This window comes from Numida meleagris, chromosome 2 (assembly GCF_002078875.1).
Source record: "Numida meleagris isolate 19003 breed g44 Domestic line chromosome 2, NumMel1.0, whole genome shotgun sequence".
In the NCBI taxonomy this organism is placed as follows: domain Eukaryota; kingdom Metazoa; phylum Chordata; class Aves; order Galliformes; family Numididae; genus Numida; species Numida meleagris.
In genome coordinates, this window is record NC_034410.1 from 3218908 (window position 1) to 3241584 (window position 22677).

A 22677-nucleotide genomic window follows, 5' to 3' on the forward strand; every position below is an offset into this window, starting at 1 on the left:
TATTTACCAGGCTGCACCAGACACTGCAAGGACGTCAGGGACAGCCCAGCCCTGCAACACTTCCCTTTGAGCAGGGCGTGCCAGGGAGACAAAAATAGAGGAGTTAGCAGGGCAAACAGGACTGCAGACAGTGTGATGGCACTGTGCCTCGCCCAGTGCTGCAGCTGTGCCTGCAGATAACACATCGTGGCTACGTTGGGCTCTAAGCAAGGACTGCCATTCTCCTGTGCTACAAAACCCAGCTGGCTCCTGCCAAAGGGATGGGAGCAGGTAACTGCTCTGGGCAGAAGAAATCCCAGAACAAGAAGCTCCCACGGCAAGGGGCGAGATGGGGCTTGGCCACTGGAGCCCAATGGGCAGCAATGGGTTTGCTCTGCTCTCTTGCTGGGTAGCGGCGTGGAAAGAAACCCCAGACCACGCTAAAAGAGCTCAATATGACAGCATCCAACCCCGAGCTCAGCTGCCATCCTGTAAGGATCTCATTACAACAATAACTTTCAGAAACCAAAAGCAGAGCGATGACAAAACGTGCCGCCAGCGCTGGGGCTGTACCACCCAACACACGTCGGGCGCACGGATCCAACCCAAAATATCACAGCAAACCAGAAGAAATTCCCACTGCCCACTCGTGGCAGCCTGCACGGGGATGCTCCCGAGCCCTGCAGGAGATCCAGCACCTCCACAACACAGGAAACAGTGCAGATGTTGCTGTCCAAGACTGGAGGCACGATGGAGCGTGGCACAACACGGAACAACCACGGCGTCTCGGAGCCATTTACCCAGCACCTACCTCACTCTCCATGGAGCACCCGGCTCCGGAGGAGATACACGGCGTGTCGGTGCAGAGGGGCTGCTGGTTCTCAACAGCCTGCTCTTGCTGGGATGGGTCCCTGCTCCCAGGGACCCCGAGCCCCGTGCTCTGTGCCGAAGCACCAGCAAACCTACGCGTGCTCATTTGCCTGGCAGATGGTGTCCCGGAAGCGCGATAACCACAGCTTCCTTCTGTCACACGCTGCAACAGCCCAAACATGCTGTCATTGGTGAAAGCAAGCTTTTAAAAAAGGGGGGAATAAAAGGAGAAGTGGCGAAGGGGAGGCATTTGCAAGGCCGTGGGGGCTCAGCTGGTTTGCAGGGTAGAACTGCGCTGCTCACGGGGCCGATGCTCGGACACCCCGTGGGTTTCTGCCACCCACCACCCACACTCCTACACCCATGGAAGCGAAGGGGCTTGTGTGCCAGGAGGGTGATGCTCCCAAGCTTTGCTTACTGATACAACTCTGTGCTCCGAGCTCTGTCTCCGTCTGTGAGCCCGAGAGCTGCGCTGCTTTTTCAGGGTGCGCATTCCCAGCCCTTACGTTTGCAAAAAGAAGCCTGCTGGCTCCTTGAAAATGAGGTTACAGGCTGCTCCCAGAGAGCACGTTGGGAAGGAGAGGAGTGCGGAGCGAGCTGGGCTCAGAGGAGTAACGAACACAAGTCACTCATTTCGCAGAGAGGGAAGCAATTAAAGTGCCACGCTGGTTGATTTCCCCAGGGAGAGCCACACGGAGCAGAGCTAGGAAGAAGGTCGGGTGGGGAAGCATTCCTCAGCAATCCTTAAAATCAATGCAGCCAACGTCAGCTTGCTTTCTTCCCTCTTTTGCCCCAAACTGCAAGCCCAACGCCACAGCTGAGCTCTGTTTACATTTATTTAGAGGACCCAGCCCACCTGATGCATGCCCAGATACACTTGGCCAACTGGAAGACAGGGGGAATGAGGGATACCAGCACTTTGCAGAGCATTCCTAAGTCCCATGGGGTCTGGTGGGGAGCAGGGATGCTCCCAGACCCTCCTCAGGTTCTGTGGTTGTGGTGGAAGAGTTTCCCTTGGCTCTTGTAAGATGCAAGCAAAATAAGACATGGATCTAGGGCATTCCAAGCTTTATTGGGTGTCCCATAGGCACGTTTATGCTGGTGGGACTCGGAGGTCCATCAAGGAGTTAGGGTCAGGCATGCAAATTTAGGAAGAGCTCACACGTGGGCACTGAACAACTCAAGAGCTGCTTGGCAAGCACAGCTGTGTCCCCTTGAAGGTATGATTCCTGATGCTGCACACAGAAGCACGGAGCAGCTGAGAATGGAGGCCCCTCTGACCCTCTCCCACCCCAGCAGAGCAGGGTGCCCAGCCCCACACCCAGGTGGGGCTGAAGATGTCCAAGGAGGAGACCCCACAGCCTCTGCATCCCTGCACAGGGCTCTGGCCCCTGCACAGCACAGGGATGCTTCCTGAGGGGCAGGGGGGGCTCCAGTTTGTGCCCAGCACCTGGACAAAAGGAGGCTCAGGGGGATCCCTCCTGCAGGGACTGAGGTGGACAGAGCCAGGTTCTACTCAGTGGTGGCCAGGGCACTGGGCTAGGGATGAAGGTGTGTTTGTAGCACAGTGCTTGCTGGCCACCAGCACAGGGACTGGGGCTGCTTTCACCCAGGGCCCAGCCTGGCTCTTTGTTTCCATCCAAAACTCAGTGAGGCTTGGAACAGCCACTTTCAATACGTTCAGCTTTTTGAGCTGAACACAAAGGAGAAAAAGCATCCCTCCTATTAGCAGCAGAAACAGCTTCTTAATCCACTTGAGTGGATTATCTCCAATGCAGGCTGGTACAGCTAATTCTCCCACAGCACATCTGCACAGGGATTAGGGGAGCTGACAGCACACCAGGCTGGGCAGCAGCTCTGAGCAGGTCAGAAACCAGCCCCAAACACAAGCAATGGTGTCAGGGATCACTTTGGTGAGGCCAAAAACATGATAAGGCAACGGCAGAGCATGGAAACCCAACCAAGCCCAGAGGGGCTCTTGGTCACTCTATGGCTGGAAAAGAACAAAGAACTGCAGCAGTGTGGATGGGAATGACAAGAAGGCACTGGAGGAGCCTGTAATAACAACACATGAAACCAAGCAAGAAAGAACACAAGTAGCGTGGTGCAGAAGACATTTGGTTGTTGGTAACTCAGGAACCTCAAAGCAATCTTGCAAGCACCCAATGGTGTCAAAAGAAGGGGTTAATATGTACTTGAAACCCTCCACTTGCTCCACAGAGCAGCACAGCAACGAGAGTGGCACCAGGAGATGGGTTTGGGGCTCACCCGCTGCAGAAGCTGGAGAACAACAGCCAACAGCCCCATCCTACAGAGCTTTGAGCTTGCTGTCATGGGGCCATACCAAGTCAATACGAACACAAGTTCCAACCCTGAACAAAGCCCCAGGTACATCCTGATGCTGAGTGCCAAGCAGAGCTTTATTTCTAAATTACTTCCTATTCCTCGGCCTGTTGACACAAGGAAGCCCTAACAGCCTTGTTTTGTTCTGTGAGCCTGAGGTGCAGCCAGCTCCAGGTGGGGAATCACTCAGTGCCTCTCTCCAGCTGTTAGCGACCAAGTTTAAGCCAGATATTCTCTGAACAAATGCTGTGCTGCCTCAGGAACGTGATTTTGCAGCTTGCAGCATTTTCCCCACTCCTCTATCTGGAAGAATCCCACCCTGTGCTCCAGTTTGTGCCCAGTGCCTCTTGCTCCAGCAGTGGGCACCACTGAGCAGAGCCTGGCTCCATCCTCCCTGCAGGGATTTATGGCCATGGATCCCCTGAGCCTGCTCCAGGCTGAGTGGCTCCAGCTCCCTCAGGAGTCTTGCACTGTGTTTCTGTGTAGCTTCACATCAGCTTTCTCCTCTGCATGCTTGGGAACCTACCCAAAGCTAGGTGTGGGATTGGGAGTGAAAGCCACCCTTTAAATATACTTGGTGTACATGCTTTCCTCTCTGTGCTTCTTCTTCATGTACCTGGTTTGAAACAGTGCAGCAGCAAGATCAGCACCCAGCTGGGCACAATAAAATCCTGCAGCCAAACTGGAGATCTGTACCTATATATACACACCCACCAGTGGTACGTAAATATAAAATACCTGAGTACCAAAATGCTAAGTTGAACCATTATTAATGTGCCTTCTTGAAGCTGAGGCCTAAGAGCAGCTTCAGCTTTCCATCAACCAATAGGAAGCACTACAGAAAGGATCTGAGCAGTGCTTGGGGTCGTGGTGCCAGGCACGGAGCTGCAAATGAATCAAGTGAAGCTGCAGGCAGGCAGCCAAGGCTGGGAGCAGAAAGGCAGCACGTGCAGCTCTGGCTGCTGCCAGTCCTCTGTTAACATCTGTCCTTCTGCTAGAGGGGCCAGAGCTGCAGGCCATTCCCCCTTGGGCTCTGGGATGAGATTGAAGCCAAACGTGCGACACCTGCACCTAAATGCAGTGCATGGGTGCAAAGCATCCTCTGCCTGCCCTGAGCTGGCCCCTGCCAGGAGTAGAGAACATTAGAAGCCAAATCTTGGCTTTCCTGTAGGCAGACTGGGCTGGAAAAGTCAGGACCGGAGAGGAAAGATGCAGAAGCAATGGAGGCAGCGATGCTGGGCTTTGCATCTCAGTTTCGTGCAGCTTCTCCAGCACAAAAAGGAGATCTTGCTGCAGGCTGACCTGGCTGCTTCCCAGCTCCATTCATCACTCAGCCCCTCCCAGTCACCACAAATCCCACTTAAAGCCTCTGGAGGGGATCTCATCGCCCCGCTCAGCCATTTCTGCTGGGCCCCAGGGAACCTGCTGTCATCTCCTTGGGGCTGGGAGGCCGGTGATAGGGACTGGACCAGCTGCAGCATCACCAGCACAGCAAGCTGGTATCAGAATTAGGAAAAACAATTAAGATTCCTAGCTCAGCCAGAAACACTGTACTCAATTTCTAAAGTTGCTCCTTCAAACCAGAGCGTGATTAAACTGAAGTAATGCAGAAACACAGTTCCCTTGAAAACAGAAAGCTAGTGCCCAAGTCAGCCTTCAGAAAAAATAAACAGCGCAGGAGCTTGAGGCTAACACATCAGTCACACAGAACCACTCACGGAACAAGGCGCTGCGCTGTGTTTTCATGTTTGGGATTGCCTTGCCAGCCAGGCCTCCGGCCTCACAGACAGGACTTTCCTTCAAGGCAGGAGGAAAGGAATTTTCCCTGGCTATTTTTAGCAGAGCCTTGTTCCTCCTCCCAAAGAGATTCCTCCAGGCCTCCTCCTCCTCCTCCTCCCACTGCTTTCACCTCTCAGAGCGCATCCAAGAGAGGCTGAGCCGACACATCCACGTTGCTGGGTCACTGCAGGAGCACACAGGCTTCCCTGGCACAGCTGTAACCCTCTGAGCAAGCAACCTTGTGCCCAGCATCCCAAAGGCACCAATACAGCCTCTGGGTGAATTTGCTGCTTCTCTGAAAAGCAGAGGTGCTTCCTAAGCCAGATTTCAGCTCCAGCTGTCCCACAGTGCAGCAGGAACAGCTCATAGCTCTGATCTTGGGAAACATCAGCTCCCGGGCTTGGGTTAATCTGCAGCTGCCTCCTTCCCCATTTCACAAGTCCAGATGGGACTGGGCAGAGAGTAAGCTGTATGGACAAGGGATGAACAGCCCATACCTTCACGTTCAGTGGATGCAAAACACGTTGAAGCTGGGGAGATCAGGGTGAGAAACAGCCTTCCCCATCACCAGCATCTCCTGCACGCAGCCTGCTGGGTCTCCATGCATTGCAAACCTTTTATCTATATCCTCCAGCAACAGTCGTGGTGGGGGAAAAAAAAAATGCAGTGAGACTGGTTTGTATGCAGCCATTCAGGAACGGGTGCTTGGAGCACGCTTTTAGAGCTACTGTATTGTAGTTCCAGAGATTGATGGGGTTCCTGCCAATATTCAGAGATCAAAAGGGTTCCTGCAAAACCACTGGAGTGCATGAGACCAGGAAAAGCAGACTCCTAAGAACTAGGAAGTGCTGAAGTTGCCTGGACACAGGCAAACCTGCTGATTTCCTTGCAGAACTGCATTTTCTATTATGGTGCTTTCTATTTCAGTAGCTTGGCTGGCTCCAGTGCAGATCCTGGGGATGTTACATCCTCGTCCCATCCCCCAAGGATGGGTCACACACAGGTGAGAAACAAGAGGAGGAGTGGGGCTCACTTGCCCCATTCTCCTTCCACCTCCCCAGGTTTTAGCTGCACACTAACACAGGACTTGGTTTTAGCAATAGGTGTCCTCAGTTCCTGCATGCCCTCCTCAGGAACCGTAGAGCTATGTAGGTTGAAAAAGATCTCAGAAGTCATCACATCCAACCACAGCTAGGTACTGCCAAGCCTACCACCAAACCATGTCCCTAAGCATCACGTACACATGACTTTTCAATACCTGCAGGGGCAGAGACAATACCACTTCCATGGACAGCTTCTTCCCATGCTTCACAACCCCTGCAGTTGAAAAAATTCTTCCTAATGTCCAATCCAAACTCCCCTGGTGCAATTTGAGGCCATTTCCTCTTGTTGCTTGGAAGAAGAGACCAACCCCATTTCAGAGGTCACTGTAAGATCACTGAGTCCGAGCCCTGGCTTCACACAGCACCACCCAAAACCCAAACCAGCGTGTTTTAAATTTGTGGCCTCTTCCAAGTGCAGCCAACCTAGAAGCCCAGTAATGCAGATAGCTTTTGGTCCATAGACACTGAGGAAAGCATCCAGGAAGTTTTTGCTCTAAAAACGGAGAGAGCAGCCTTCCAACATTGGCCATAGCCTGCCAGAGCACGTTTGTCTTGCAAGGGTTTGCAGCACAGGTGAGCACAAGCACGAGGTTCACTGGAAGACAGACATCTGACAGCAGAGTCACCATGGAGGAAAGAGCCAACACCCCCAGTCCAGAGATACAGGTGTTGGGAAGGAAAGGATGCAGCCACAGGAACGTCCTTGATGACAGCTGTCAGAGGACTATTCCTGTCCTTTGAAACAAAGTAAGGAAAGGTGAAACACCCAGACCTGCAACAGGGCAGGTCTTAACAGGGAACCTCTGAACCTCAGGTTGCTCTCAGCATCCTAACCCAACTGTAGGTGTCCCTCTTCACTGCAGGGGGGATGGACTCAGTGGCCTTTAAAGGTCCCTTCCAACTCTAATGATTCTATGAACCTCTGTGGAAGTGTGCTGGCTGACAGGCTTTTGTCTGGACTACTGGTGAAGATCTAGTGTCAGCAAGAAATAAGCTCTGGTTTGTTTTAGCACATCCTCTGGGGCTCCAGCACTTTGGGACAGTCACCAAATCCCATGCATTAAGAACGTATGCTTGCAGCTTTGAGCATTTCTTTTCCTCTGTGTGCACTAAGGATCACCTCCTCCTTTCCCTTGAAGCATACAGCAGTGATGCCAGCTCCTCCAGGAGTCCTAAAAGAGGAGCCCTCTGGTGGCCTCTGCAGTGGGACATCCATTACCCAGCTGTCTGCACAGGCACGGAGCAATGCCAAGGGCTGCCACGCACCCAGCTGCAGATCTAAGCTTCTCATGGGAATCCTGAAGCTCCTGATGTACAGCACAGCTGAAGGACAGGAATTAATGCCTGCATTCCTCCAGCAGCCATCCAAGAGTCACTATTTTAGCCAGCTCGTTTGAGAAAAAACTCTCCAGATCACTACTCAGGATAGCTGTCCCTTCAGCCCCACAAAAGACTTGAGGGAATGTGTTTTACAATTTGATTTTGCATCACAACTTAGGAAGTCATCGCTGAGGTATTTAGGACACCCAAAAACCACCTCCTCCCAAAAACCATCTCTCCCTGAACACACAGACCTCAGCCAGCTGTCTTCCATAAGCTGAGCCATCAGGGAAACCAGTGCCACCACTGTCAATGAACACTGGTTCCGTGCAGGTCCTGCAAGGCACATCTCCCATGATGACATCCTGGGAGCAGAGGGCAGACCTGCTCCAGCTTCAAGGGAAGCTCCAGCTTTATTTAAAGCCTCCCAGAAGCTGCTTGCAGGACTCAAACCCACACAGCCAGGCTTGTCTGTGTTAGATCACTCAGACAGGCTGCATCCCTCCCAGTGGTACAAACCAAGAAGCCCTCACCTGCAGGCAGGCACCACAGCCACTCCACATTCACGTCATGACACTCATGGGCTCCAACATCTTGCAAGAGGGCTTGGCAAATCCGTGTTTCATGGTTCAAGTCCTTCCTCATCCTGCTAATAGGTAGCAGATCCTTCTGCTGGGCTGAAGACCCAGGGAGGCAGCAGCCTGCCAACACTTCAAGCTGCTGCCTGATAAGATTAACCACTTCTTGCACTCTCCTCAAAGAGGTATCAGTTTTCAGGTGATATGAAATGAGTTTCTACGCTGTCCTGATTTCATGGGCACCACCCAGATCACCCATATCTTCATCCTGGGTGCACGAGGCTACCTGGACACTAAATAGCAGGGGTAGCAAACCCTTTTTCTACACGAGATGATCCGTGCCCTACAGGGGTACTCTGATGTTAATAATGCTGCTGCAGAGCCAGCAAGGCCTCAGCTGTTGATTCCTGCAAGAAAAGGATGTGGAGTCCTGAGCGTTCCCACCCAAGAGCAACATGAGTAATCAGAGCTGGAAAACACTCCCAAGGAGAGGTCGCAGGAAGCACGCTTTAAAAAAAAACAAAGCTCAAGATCTGCCCTAACAGCAGGGCCCCTGCATCCCTGAAAGCAGCACCTGGGAGAGAGGGCTCAGTGCCATGTGTGGGTGTGAACAGTGATGGATCTAATCACCTACCTCCTGCCTCCCAGAGCTCTGTTGCTCCTCTGCTCCTTGAGGAAGATGTGGGGGGGGAGGGGGGGGACAGCAGCTCCACTGAAACACAGCCCTCCAGATTGCTGGTGGGCATGATGCCTGCATCCCACTGCTGCAGCTCCTCACGTGAGCTCAGCCATGCTCCAGAGGTTTTCCACATTTCCTGTCTCTCATGCAAGCTGCTCTTCCAAGAGGGTTTACAGCGTATGACACTCCGGAGAAATTAAAGCAGGAAAGGTGGCTATTTCCTCCTCTTATTGCAGAAGTATTTCACTGACCCAGTAAGGAGCTGCAAAACAAAGGCAGGGAAGTCCTGAAGTTCACTTTGCCTCCTGTTCACACTTTGTAGCATGAAATGTTTGAGTGTGCTTTTGGTAGGTAAATACAACAGAGCTTTATGCAAGTCAACTTATACTTGCATAGACCTCTTTTGAAGGTCCAGGCTTCCCAGCTGTTACCTGCATCCTCACCTAGACTTAGCCACCCAGTAAGCACAGAGAAGTGCTGCTGGCACGAGCACCTGGAGCTGATGTCACCCACCCTTTACTGGAGCTCCTTGCTTTCAGCACGACCACACGCTGAGCCAGGTTAGGAAGCAGAGTGAGCACACCAGGAGGTCTCAGGGCTTAAGGACAGATGGACAGCCTCAGAACAGACCCAGGATTGCTCAGCTCTCTCCAGGAGGTACAGCAATACTGAAAGGAGATCAATAGTTGAAGGGCAGGCTTTGCAACCCCAGGCACTTGGGCAATGAAGCACACATCTGAGCCGGCCAAGGCCAAAGCCTAAAGGCTGCTTTAGCCACAGCTCAGCCTGATTTCTGACATCTGCTACAAGCCAACCAGGAATATTTATTTACTCCAAGTTCTGCCAAGGGGTGAAGAAAGCAGCAACTTAAGAACCCTTTTACCACTGATACTCCTGCCCAGAGGAATTCAACTGCAGAGGGGAAATAAGATCTCTCGTTACACACAGCTCGCAAATGGGCCAGCTGGGCTTTGACCTTTGTGCTCTGCATATTCTGGCTTCTGCCATTATCTTGGCAGTTCCATTGGTTTCCATAAATCCCTCTGCTTCCTCGTGCTTACTGCCAAAGCTCGCTTATTTCAGTCAGTTTCCACAAGCTCTCTGCTCTGAACGCAGGCTGACCCACCTGCTGAGGCCTTGAGTTCAGAGCACTGCTATGGGTCAGATCCACAGCCCTCCTGTTTTGTCCAGCTCACCCACCAGAATTAAGGGCTGCATCAAAGAAGCTACAAAAATTCTCTTCCCTCCCTTCACAGTAAGGCTACAGCATAATTCACCCTACATTTCATCCCCAAGTCCTGCATTACCTACCCCTAGCCTCGGACACAGGGTTAGAGCTGACATACTGAACTTGTTATCCTATCTTCCCTCTGGGAAAATGCACTGCCTTAAACATGAGGTGCCAAAGTAAAGCTTTAAGGCAGGAAGTAGCTGTGGTTTGAGATGAAGAATGTGAAATGATTTACAAATCCATATGCTGGTGGCCCCACTCTGCCGAGTCCTTCCCTGGTCCCACTGACGCTTGTGCCAAGAGACAAGAAGAGGTGCAGATAGCCAAGCCACTTTCCATCATCTGTCAGCGTTCCTGGTAAACTGGTGAGGTCCCAGAGGATTGGAGGCTTGCCAGCGTGGCTCCTATCTACAAGAAGGGTCATAAGGAGGATCTGCAGAACTACAGGCCTGTCAGCCTGCCCTCAGTGCCAGGAAAGGTTATGGAGCAGATCATCTTGAGGGAGATCACACAGCATGCGTGGGACGAGCAGGGGGATCAGGCCTAGCCAGCATGGGTCCTGCACTTCAGCCACAATAAGTTCAGGCAAGACTAAGGCCTGGGGCAGAGTGGCTGGAAGGCTGTGCAGAGGAAGTGGACCCGGGGGTATTGGCTGATGCTTGGCAGAACATGAGCCAGGAGTGTGTCCAGGTGACCAAGAAGGTCAGCAGCATCCTGGCTTGTATTAGAAATAGTGTTGCCAGCAGGAGCAGGGAAGTGACTCTCTCTCTGTACTCAGACCTGGTGAGGCCACACCTCGAGTGCTGTGTTCAGTGTCGGGCCCCTCACTGCAAGAAAGATAGTGAGGCCCTAATGTATATCCAGAGAAGGGCAACAGAGCTGGTGAGGGCTTGGGAAGCACAAGTCTGATGGGGAGTGGCTGAGGGAGCTGCGGTTGTTCAGTCTGGAGAAGAGGAGGCTCAGGGGAGATCTTAGTGCTCACTACAACTACCTGAGAAGAGGTTGTGGTGAGGTGGGGGGTTGGCCTCTTGTCCTGTGTAACTAGGCAACAGGATGAGAGAGAATGGCCTCAAGTTGCACCAGGGGAGGTTCAGGTTGGACATCTGGAAAAACTTCTCCAGAAGAGTGGTCAGGTGCTAGAAGGGGCTGCTCAGGGAGCTGGTGGAGTCACTGACCCTGGAGGTGTTCAAGCAATGTTGAGATGGTAGTGAGGGACACGGTTTAGTGGGAACTGTTGGTGACAGGAGGACGGTTGGACTGGATGATCTTGGAGGTCTTTTCCAATCTTGGTGATTCTATGATTCCAAGAAGGAAAGAAGCCCCACACTGTCCTCCCTCAGCAAGCACCCTGCAGAAATGAGTTGCTTACCAAGCAAAGTGCAGCACCCAACCCTCCTTCCTTCTCTCAGTAGGGCAGGTACAAGCTCCCCGTGCTGTCAGTACAGCTCAAGTGTTCCTCCCTCACCTGAGGCTTCTGGTCTTGATCCCATTTCTGGCAGACACCATTTAGCAGCTCCGAAGCTTCGCCAGACTGTTGGAGGGGGTTTGCCAAACTTCCTGTTCTGTGCTCAAGATGCTCTCAGCCTGACATCACCTCTCTGTCAGTGCCAGGCTGCTCGCAGACATCTGCAGCCTGGGGCTTCCCGCTGGTGGTTCCAGCCAGCTCTGGGCATGGGGAATACACACACACACACTCACCATAATGAAAGTCCTGGGAAATGGGAGACCAGGATCTGTGTCATGAGGCTTTGTCATAAGAACAGAAGTGGAACAAAGTCACCTAAAACGAGGTTTACAAACTAACACGGATGCACGGATCAGTTCCAAATGCTTTATCTTGCTCACCTCTGCCACACACATTGGCTAGAAGATTGCTCCCATTCTGCTTTATACCCACAGATCTCACCTGCACCTTCATCACAACAAGCTCTTGAGATACTTGTTTCTTAAGAAGAGCCTCACATTCCAGCCACGACTTCAGTTACAGTACACCTTCATGCACCACACAACCACTACAGCTGTTTGCCAGCTACCAGGAGCAGCACCAGAACAGTTCTCAGCTGTTCATGAAAGCAACAAGCACACTTTTGCTTCTGGCAAAGGCCTCCTGAAACCCGATTCTGAAGGGCTTGCCACTGTGGCAGCTCTCCAGGCAGCCTGCCTTCCATGGACCAGGCATTTCCTGCTGTATTTTTATCATGTTGTGTGGGCTGAGCTGCAGGTTCCTTTGTGGCAGGGGGGTAGGAAATACATACACTGGTACACACAGCAATTTCTGCACGCTGCAGCATCGCCTGTTAAGCATTTGCACAAGATGCATCAATCTCCACACCCCAAAGCACAGCTCTGGAGCCGGTGTTAAAACTCTGGGGTTTTGCAGAGCATGTTGTAGCTGTGATTCCAGGGGTCCCAGGCAAACCTGGGGGTTTCCTCATCATACCCTTGCAGATGCAGCAGCTGTTCAAGCCCATGGAGTTCTCCAGTCTCATCAGGCACCACATGTGGCTTCACCAGCAGAGCACCAGAGGTTTCAGAAGGACAAAACACAGTGATCTGCTTTATGGATGTTACACAAGCACACAGGAGACAGGATGAAAACCAGAGCGTTCGGTGCTGCTCTATAAAACAAAGAGCAACAAGGTGAGAGATGCCTCATGCTTTTTTCTTTTTCCCCCCGGGACTGGAAACCAGAATGCAGTGCTTCCATAATGGAAAGTTTTGTTGAGTGCAAGTCGGATTTTCAGAAGCTGGTATCATTGTCTCAGCTATTTGTGAGCTCTGTAGTTTAAGGAAGCTCCAACTTTGCCTGCCAGCCTTTACCAGACAACAAAGCAAGAATTTACCAAATTACATGGTGGCTATTCTGCACAGAGCAAAACCCACAACAGTGAAAACTATTCCAACGCAGGCAGCACGAGCCCAGAGAAAATGCGCATTGCATTAAGCACTGCTGCAGGGTGTGCCCTTCCCCACATCTCACCAGCAGAGAAGCATTGGTGCCCAGTAACATCCTCCTTGGGGCAGGGTCTGCTTCCCAAACGTTCACCATCCAGCTGCTCACATTAACAGCAGCGGCATGCATCCTGTCACCTGTCCTGGCTGAGCTGGTCTGCCCCACAACCAACATCCAAGTGAGCCTGCCCCCAGCCACAGCTGCTCTTCACATCCCAATCAGCACCAGGCTGCACTGTAAGAGGAATGGGGGAGAGCTCCTGCAGAGCCAGAGCTGGCCAAAATCTGAAAGCCCATCTGTGCGCTGGTACAGAACCCAGGAGCCCACACACAGACCTGTTCTGGCCTTATCCTCTGGAAGAAGGACATAGATGAGGCAGCATTTACTGAGCACACCACACACACAGGTAGAAATGAGGACAAGGACAGGGCAGCTCTGCCTGCAGCTGAGCAGTGAGGCACAGCCTGCAGCAGTGCTGGAGCAGGGCAGAAGTAGCACACTTGAACACTGAGTGCTTCCTCCTGCCTATTTCCATCCAGGAAGATGCCATGTTTCTTGGTATCACCACCCTGATGTCATCTTCTGGGGATGGGAGAGCTGGGAAGATGCTAAGGACAAGGGCTACTACAGGTGCATAGCTCAGACCAAAGACTCTTGCAGCAGCCAAGGAAGCAGCTAGGGCTGCAGGGGCCACTGAAAATCCTTTGGTTCAGTCAAGCTGTGGATCTTGAGGCTCTGGCAGCCCTATTTCAGGGATCTGCATTGCATTTGAGATATCTGAGCAGTGCTGGAAGGTCACCTGCTGCACACAACAAGCCAGCCCCACCCTCCTACCCCCTCCCTCAGCTTCCCACTCTCTAGCCACCTATCCCTGCTTTCACCCCACATTTTCCCACTCCAGGCTTCAAGCCTCAAGCCAAGACATGCCCACCCTCATTCATCCTCTGCTCCTTGTATTATCAAAGACCTGGATGTCTTTCACAACAAGAGGCTCCCACTCCATTCTAGCAAACAGGCTGAGGCCAAAAGCAGTCAAGAACAGGTTCATCCTGCTAAGCCCCATGACGAACTGAGCAGAAAACTCAGAGTGGAGCAGCTGCAAAAAGAAAAAAAATCCAGTCCAGTGGGTACACCAGCTTCCCTGCCAAGGCTTGGCTCGTGAGACCAAGGCAGCTGGCAAGTGCTAAGCCTGCTTCCCAGCCCAGGGGCCACCCCTCTGGAGGGAGCAGGAGGCCAGATTTACTCACTATTGAGCTTCTGAATACAGGCAGGGACTCCCCGGGAGATCAAGGAAATGCTGATTTGCACTTGGAGTTCTCCCAAGCTCCAGCTGATGCAGCCAGCATCAAGGTTTGCAACTGCAAGTGATGAAGTTTAGAACAAGCAGTGAAGTCCAGCAGTTCTCAAAGAGCCACACTAGGCTCCTTTGGTTGTTCACACCCACAAGAGAGATCTGTCAGCAAGGGAAGGTGAGAAGATGGGGCATGTGCTTTAGGAACCAGGCATGACCCTCAAAAGTAGGGCATCTAGCCCTAGTAAAAGGGACACACCAGGAGCAGAGCACAGCAGCTTGTGCCCTGCGGTTATTCTTGAATATTTCTCAAAATGTGCGTGTGCAGAGATGAGAAAGGAGGTACACACTTCTTATACCCTCAGTGCAGCCTCTTGCATGCTGCAATACACCCATAGCACAGCTGTGAAGCAGGGCACAAAGCACCCAAGGAGAGCCTGCATCAAGCAGCAGAAGCCTGAGCTCTCACAAAGCATCCCAGCCTATCTCAGCAAACTGCTGAAAGCCCTTGGAAGAGCTGGGGGATCAGATGGTGGCTGCTGCAGTGGTCTTGGAACAGGAAAAAGAGTAATTGGTGACAGAACTAGCCTGCAGGAATGTTGTCCATATGGTTTGCTGCAGCTGGAAATGCAAACCCAGGGTAAGCCCTCCATGCTCAAAACCACACAGAGTCCAAGTAGATGTGCGCTTCCATTGGCGTGAAAACATCTAATGGAGCTAAAAAAAAATAATAATAATGACCTAGGATCACTGAAACAGCCTGCATAATCTCACAGTGAAGTCATGGAACAGCCACCCCACAGCCACTAACTCCCAGACAGGAATGCTGCCTTGCGAGGGCAGTGCTTCCAGCACAAACACTGCATGCTCGAGATAGCAAGGGAGCATCCAGCAGCTCCTTATCCAGCAGAGCCCTGTCTGGTACCAGAAACTTGGGAGAAATGGAGCTCCCAACCCAGTCCCTCTGTATTTTTTTATTTTTATTTTTAAATATTAGGGCTGAGAGCTCACACCGCAGCATCCAACTTTAACAAGAACCAGCCCCCTCCCTCTTGGCAGACATTTTCCAATGATCTGCATGAGAAGGAACAACATCCTGAATAGAAACTGGTACTGAAAGGCACAAAGAATTCAGTGCCATAGATCAGCTCTACAAGCAGATCTGGCAACTGACAAAGCAGCCCCATGCAGCAGATCCATTCATCCCAGAAACAGGGCAAGCGAGCAGAAACCAAAGACCTAGGGTTTACTTGAGCCAGTGAAGTCAGAAAGACCATGCTAACATCTGATACACAAGCATTTGTAGGATTCCCAGAGTTCCAGCTTCAGTCAAGACCTCATCTGTGTAAGCCTGCTCCTCCCCAGAGTGGGATTTTCTTCCTAGTCCTGACAAAACTGTCCTAATGCTACCTGTTAATAGGGCTAAAGAAACTCAGTTGCAGTGTTTCAACCCATAATCCCACTGGCTGAGGGCCAGCCACCTGCATCCTGGGAAGATCCACATTGTATGTAAAGTATAGGGAAGAGCTTTCCCTAAAGCTCCCAGGGCTGGGATCCACAAAGGCTCAGTGGATGAACATAGCCAAATTAGCTATCTTTGACAGCAATCCAAGCTCAAAAAAGCTGCAGGGATATGCTCAAGGGTCACATAACTATCATAGGGATGGAAAAATCAGTGCTGAGAGATCATCTTAAGCCCATGCCCTGGCCTCAGAAGTGTCACGCACTGAAAGGAAGCCACAGCTGCTTGAATTGTGATCAGCCCTGCCTTCATCTGGGGACCAAACCTGCAACATGCCAGACTTCTGCTAACCAGAGATGTGCTTTGGCATTGAGCTGCTCTCAGAGCTTCTCAGCACACTCCTTGTGCATTGGGATCACTGATGGCACTGCAACGCCAGTGCCATGTCCAGTTTGGTGTCACCAGTACGAGACTGGGATGTGCTGGGACAGGGACTGGGTGGTGGAGGTGACAAAGGGAGTGGGGCAGCTGGCACAGGAGGTTGGGAGAAGGGGAGTGGGGCAGCCACAAGAGGAGAAGGCTCCATGAGATTACACCATCCTATACCAGTGGGGACAGAAAGAACCCAGCTTATTCTCAGTGGGGCACAAACCAAAACACAGAAAATTCCACTCAAACACTTTCTATAGCTGAGGTTGAACAGACTGGAGGATTTGGACTCGATGGACTCCCTCCTAGCAGATCCTGAGAGCTGTCTTCCCAGAAGCTGTCATTCCCTTCACCCAGGCCAAGCCTATACTGTAATTCCTCCTTCAGTTCTCCCCAGCTCCAGATGACAGCAGAGCTCACTGCCCAGCCACAGTAGCACACATGCATTCCCAGAGAACATCATTTTTTTGTACTGGAGAACTTAGAGCCAGTTTTTTTTTAGTTAACTAACAGAAACCTGGTGTGCAGTGGAGATGAGAGCCACTTCCAGAAGGGATCACTCTTTATGAGCTATTCCAGCCAAGCATCATCCCCATCCTTACTGCTTGCTCCTACATTACAGCTGAAATTACCTTGCAATCACTTGCAGCTTCAAGAGTGAGAGCTAGCTCTTCTTAGAGCAGAAAGGGATTTCTGAGCAAGGAAACATGGTGCACTGAGGAAGAACTGCCCACGGAAGTCGTGCCTGCTCCCACCCACGCTGCTGAGCCCATCACACTGTACACAACTCACAAGCAGCATAAGCCTTACAAAGCCCTCCAGAGAGGATCTGGAGCCACTTTTTTCTTCTCTGGACAGAAGCATTGAACAAAACGTTTCAGACTTGACTCTGCATTAAGTACTCTGTGTAATTTAAGAGAAAATCATGACAGGCCTCGACTCCTTCAGTATCCCACCGCCTCACACCCTCCAGCAGGAAGCTCTGCTGCCACCTCCTGAGGCCCCACATACTGCAGCATCCCCAGCTGAGACAGCACCAAAAATAGTGCATTCCCCCACAGTTATGTCACCAGAACCACAGGAAGGATTCATTCTGCAGAGCAAGCCTCAAAACCCCCACGTGAAAACCCCACATGGCTGGGATTTACTTCACACAACAGCTCAAGCTTCGCTTCCCCCACATAAATAATGCTATCAAATGGGCTTGAGCAACGGGGAATGGGGCATATCCTTAAAACAAAGTACTGAGAAAGAAACACAGGCGTAAACCAATGAGGTGGAGGTGTCCGGAGCAGCATTTCCACCTCAGAACGATGACACGAGGACCCAAAGGAGCGGCCCAGCCGCGGCCCGGGTGCCGGTGCAGGCCGCAGCCCTAGCCCCGCTCTCACCTTTTTGCCTTTCTTGCCCTCCTCCTCCATGGCTCCGGGAGCGGCGGCTGCAGCGGCGGCCCCAGCCCCCTCCGGGGCATCCCCGCAGCAGCCCTGAGGCGGCGGGGTGAGGCTGCGCTGGGCCGGGAAGCGGCGGAACGGCCCCGGGCGGCAGCTGGACCCTAGACCGCCTCAGCGCCGCCGACCACTTTTCAATCCTGCCGCCATCTTGGGCGGCGGCTTCCCGGCGTGCGCCGCGCGGGGCCCGGAGGACTGACGTCAGTCCTCCTCCTGGGGGGGGAGGTACTGCGCATGTGCAACTCGGCCCCGCGCTCACCCCACCGCTCATCTGCATAACCACGCCCACTCGGGTGCTGATCCCGCCCCCGCGCTTGCGCGCTGTCTGCTCCCCCCACACTTCTCACCGCAAGGGGGCGCTGCCGCGAGGAGTGGTGACGTCATTCACCGGCGACAGCCCGCTGTTAGACATGGCGGTGGTAGCAGGTAGGAGCGAGGCGTCGTAGAATCTGTCGCCATCCGCGGGCTGGTGGGGTTGGAGGCGGGGTGAAGGTGTACGAGAGGTGGATTTCTCCGATCGGACCTCGCCTCATTCACCTAGGGCGTGATGCGCGCTGGGAAGGGCGGTCTTGGGCGGGGGTGGCTGGTCCTGACCCATGGGGTCTGGACGTGATCCTAACTCTGGAGGCTTAGGCCTGATCCTGGGGACCAGGGCCTGACCCTGAGGGCCTGAGGCCAACGGTGCCTGAGGGGTGATGCGGTTGAATCCACGTGTGTTTGAGGGAGCCCGCGTGGATCCCACGGCGGCACTGTGTGTGCATGGTTGTTACCGATCGTCCTTGTGATCCTTACCTTTAGGGGAAGCAGGTTCTCCCTTTGGGCCTCAGAGCTGCTCCTCCTGACTCACGCTCTTTTCTCCCCACAGCATCCCCCACTTCTTCCTTTCTGTTTCCTGCACTGGATGCCTCGGCCCTCAAGGTATGAAAAGGGGGAATCTTGCCCTCTGCTGTGCCCCTGCAAGGCTTCCAGCATGGTGGGGCCTGCCGTGGCCCCATCCATTCCTGCAGCGCTTGCCAGAGCAGCCCCGGGGTGGTTTGAGGCCTCCTTCTGTCTCTCAGGGAGAGGCTATAGAAACCCCATACACGCCGCCCCTGGCTCGTGCTTCTCTCCTAGACGTGCAGAGCTGCTTTTTTCCTTTGTCAGCTCTTCCTTTTTTGTAACAGCACACTTCTTCTCAGCTTTCAGTTCCCCTGTCTGATGGTCGGGACAGACACTCGATGCTGCAGGGAGCAGGCAGGTACGTTCGCTGGCTGGCTCTGGAGGGGTTTTTCCATTCTACCACAGTTAGTCATACTCTGCTTAGTCAAGTAGCTTCAGTGCCTCGTTTCCTCATTGGCCCTCATGAGTGAGTCCCTCAGGGCTGAGAGCTGCAGCCTGGAGACGCAGCAGGGCCACTTCCTGTGCTGCAGGTAACGAGGCAGTGCTGTAGTGAGGCCATGCGCTCTGAAGCTGTGCTCCAGTTGTTGCAGTGTCACTCTTTGCTCTGCCTGCCCTGTTGATGGGTGCAGTGAGCACAGATGGCCTCCCCTCAGCCCTTCTCCAGCAAGACTTACTCACCACACACTGCAGGTCTCTCATTGCCACGATCCTCCCAGCATAGCGTGGCCATTCCTGCAGCCCTGGATCTTCAGGGCCTCCCCCTGTACCGCAGGGAGGACATTAGGGGTTGTGGACACAGCAGGGCAGTGCTCGCTGTCTGCTGGGGTTTTGCTTCCTCCCTTACCAGTTGACACTTCTGCCACAGGGCTTTAAGTCCCGGTTGAAAGGAGTGCTACTTCTGATGGCTTCAGCCCTGTCTTGTGGTTTCTGCTGGGCCCCAGAGAGCTGCCCACAACCGCCACTCGGTTCTTTGCGCCTCATGCTGAAGCCATGAAGCTGCCTCTGAAGCTGCGTTGGAAGAAATCTGAGCCCACGGGTGATGCTCTGCTGGTTCTGCTTGCTGAGGGCTTGCGGGTCCCTCTACCGATGCCAACCAAGCCTGTCACACTGCCCCAGGTTGGTAGCACTGCGGTGACACTGCTGCTTTGAGCAGCAAATGGGATGTACACCAAAGACAAGTGTGAAAGCCACCTGAGTGGGGCTGCGGGGCAATGAAACCTGCTTGTTTCTGTGATTAATGCATCTCTCTGTGCTTGATCTTCAGGTGAAATTGTGCTGAGTGCCCAGCATGAAGGGTGTGAGCCCGCAGCAGCCGGGAACCCTGAGGAAACGGTCAGTGAGCAGCTTCAACTGGAGGTCCCCAACTCGCCTGTGTGCTTTCGCACCGGGCTCTGCCGTGCGGTGAGGCACTGCTCAGTGCAGGATGTGCCCACAAGCAGTTTCCTGAGGAAGAGGAGAGGATTTGGGTGGATTTCCCCGCCCTTGGAACAGGCCTCAGCAGTGGGGTGCCTGCTCTCCGGAGCACCCAGTGCTAATGATGAGGAGTGGTGACTGTGTACTGATATTTTGGGGGGTACAGTTGTTTATATTTACTGCTGTACAAGTGAATATCACGTCAATAAATACAAATTTCTGCTATATTCACAGCTCTAGGCTCCTTGAACTGTTGTTGTTCTTGGATAGGGGAACGTGGGCTTGAGGCTGTCCCCAAGCATCTGTGCTGCTGCACCTCGTGGGGTTTTTGTGAACCCCCTCAGCACCGCAGAGCTGTGCCCTGAGAGCTGGCAGTCGGAAAAGTGGATCCCATGGGGAGGACGTTGGGTTTTGGTCCCTGTGGGGCAGGGATATGTCCCCAGGGCTGCCCCTGGGACCTGCCCTGGGCTCCACCCATGCATGCTGGTCCTTACTGGGCTGTGTGCCTAAGGCGTGGTGGCAGCAGCTCACCCCAGCATCCTGAGCAGCGCCGTGCTTGGTGCACCCAGTGGCTGTCACTGTCATGGTGCTGTCCCATCAGCCGCTGTGTGGGCGGAGGCGCCGACCCACAGACTCGCAGCTTTCGGGGCACTGCGGTGTGGGGCCGGATGCATCCGGACGCCAGAATGGCGGTAGTGGCGCTGCCCCCAAAGGGAAGTGTTGCTGTATGATTGCAGCAGGGGCTGCCACAGTGGTCCAACTGAGTGAGGAGGGGTCAGAGCTGCATAGTGTATGCCCATGTCCTATGCACCAGTGGATGAGCCCAGTGGTTGGATCCTGCTGTAGGCACGTTGAGGTGCAGACCCTCCTCCGTAGGGCAGGGGGATGAATCCCCACCCTGCCCTTCTGTGAATCTCCTGCTCTGTCATCACCGCACTGTTACCCATGGGAGGTGACGAAAGGGCTGGGCCCCGTGTCCCACGCGCCTGCGCCGCGTCTTGGGCGGGCGGAGGTGCAGGAAGCGGCACGGCGGGGGGAAGTGGGTGTCTGTGGGCGGTGGGTGCAGCATGGCGGAGCTGGAGGGACCCGAGTTCGGCAAGGCTGACTTTGTCCTGCTGGATGAGGTCACCATGGAGCACTTCATGGAGAACCTGCGCCTGCGGTACGGGGATGCAGGGCGAGGCGGGATGGGTGAAGTTGGGATGGGCGAGGCCAAGGCGGGGTGGTGCAGCCGGGATGCAGCGCTCAGCAACATGGTGACGGGGGTTGCCCCAGTCCTGGAGACCCTCAATCCCGTGCGTAGGTCAGGGAGTGGTCCTGGGGTGCAAACCCTCAGCCCACAGGAATCATCTGTCCTGGGCAACACCCTGCTGCTGGCAGAGGGAAAAGGAGACATGGCCCTGGCACTGGGTGGGGGATGTCTGGGTGGCCATGGGGGATGTGTGTGCACGACCATGCACAACGATGTGTGTGCATGACCATGCACAACGATGTGCATGTGTCTGCCTGTCCTGGTATGTGTGCCACCCTGGTGCCCTGCGCTTCCTGCCTGCACCCATGGGTGCTGCCTACAGGAAGAGCTGCTCTGCCTGTGCCCTCTATGGCCCCACAGCATGAAGCTCGGGGATGCACCTTGTCCCTCTGCCACCCCTGTGTGCAGGTTCTCGAAGGGCCGCATCTACACCTATATCGGGGAGGTGGTGGTGGCCGTGAACCCATACAGGGCGCTGGAGCTGTATGGCCCCTCTGCGGTGGAGCAGTACCGGGGCCGTGAGCTCTATGAGCGCCCGCCGCACCTCTTCGCGTTGGCCGACGCCGCCTACAAAGCCATGAAGCGCCGTGCCAAGGACACCTGCATCGTTATCTCGGGTAGGGGATGAACGAGGGGCACCCCTGGGAGCAGGGCGCCAATGGGTGCACACCTTGCCCACCTCCTGCCTCTGCCAGGTGAGAGTGGAGCTGGCAAGACGGAGGCCAGCAAGTACATCATGCAGTACATCGCCGCCATCACCAACCCCACGCAGCGCGCCGAGGTGGAGAGGTGGGTCCAGCCCCGCTGCAATGGAGACTTGGGTGGTTGGGCACAGACCTGACATTCAGCGTGGCCTTGGGGGGGCATCGTGCCCGTAGGGGGTGATATGGGGACCTCGGGGAACCCATGGACATAGAGGTGCCACATTCTGCATCCGTCGGCTTCAGAGCTGGGGTGCTGCACTGTGCCATGCTGTGCCACACCTTCATGCTGTGCCGCACCTTCACGCCATGCCATGCCGTGCAGGGTGAAGAATGTGCTGCTGAAGTCCAACTGCGTCCTGGAGGCCTTTGGCAATGCCAAGACCAACCGCAATGACAACTCGAGCCGCTTCGGCAAGTACATGGACATCAACTTCGACTTCAAGGGAGATCCCACCGGCGGCCACATCTACAATTACCTCCTGGAGAAGGTGCGGGGGGCACGGGATGTGAGGGCATGGCTGCGTGGGGGCTAGCCCATGGCACCACCTGACACCCACCCACTGCCACCTCTTCCAGTCCCGAGTCCTCCAGCAGCAGCCGGGAGAGAGGAACTTCCACTCCTTCTACCAGGTGGGCAGGGATGGGTTGGGATGGGATGCGTTGCAATGGGATGGGATATGATGGGATGGGATGCAATGGATTGGGATGGGATGCAATGGATTGGAATGGGATACAGTGGGATGGGATGCAATGGGTTGGGATGGGATATGATGGGATGGGATGCAGTGGGTTGGGAAGGGATATGATGGGATGGGATGCAATGGAATGGGATCAGATGGGATAGGTTGGGATGTGTTATGATAGGATGGGATGGATTGCAGTGGTATGGAAATGGGATGCATTGGGATGGGATGGGATGGGATGGGATGGGATGGGATGGGATGGGATGGGATGGGATGGGATG

At 53.9% G+C, this 22677-nt stretch overlaps 2 protein-coding genes and 1 long non-coding RNA gene across 5 annotated transcripts in view; 2 read left to right on the forward strand and 1 right to left on the reverse strand.

Annotated features, from left to right (window-relative positions):
- CCM2 (CCM2 scaffolding protein) overlaps nucleotides 1-17653 on the reverse strand; it is a 28443-nt gene extending 10790 nt beyond the window's left edge. The window contains exon 1 of one of the 3 annotated variants that reach the window (XM_021387335.1): nucleotides 17409-17653. In XM_021387335.1, coding sequence (XP_021243010.1) covers nucleotides 17409-17438 — 30 coding nt within the window. In that variant the 5' untranslated portion in view covers nucleotides 17439-17653. Of the gene's footprint in view, nucleotides 1-790; nucleotides 986-17408 lie in introns of those variants that run through there. The other 2 variants (XM_021387333.1, XM_021387334.1) reach the window with 2 other exon arrangements.
- On the forward strand, nucleotides 17790-19990 carry LOC110394832. The gene is made up of 5 exons (XR_002435945.1): nucleotides 17790-17891; nucleotides 18331-18383; nucleotides 18644-18702; nucleotides 19210-19460; nucleotides 19609-19990. It is a non-coding gene; the product is annotated as an uncharacterized LOC110394832 (long non-coding RNA).
- The window catches only part of MYO1G (myosin IG), a 9481-nt gene continuing 7551 nt past the window's right edge, over nucleotides 20748-22677 (forward strand). The window contains exons 1-5 of the mRNA XM_021387989.1: nucleotides 20748-20919; nucleotides 21418-21626; nucleotides 21705-21798; nucleotides 22036-22201; nucleotides 22290-22343. Coding sequence (XP_021243664.1) covers nucleotides 20825-20919; nucleotides 21418-21626; nucleotides 21705-21798; nucleotides 22036-22201; nucleotides 22290-22343 — 618 coding nt within the window. The 5' untranslated portion in view covers nucleotides 20748-20824. The remainder of the gene's footprint in view (nucleotides 20920-21417; nucleotides 21627-21704; nucleotides 21799-22035; nucleotides 22202-22289; nucleotides 22344-22677) is intronic.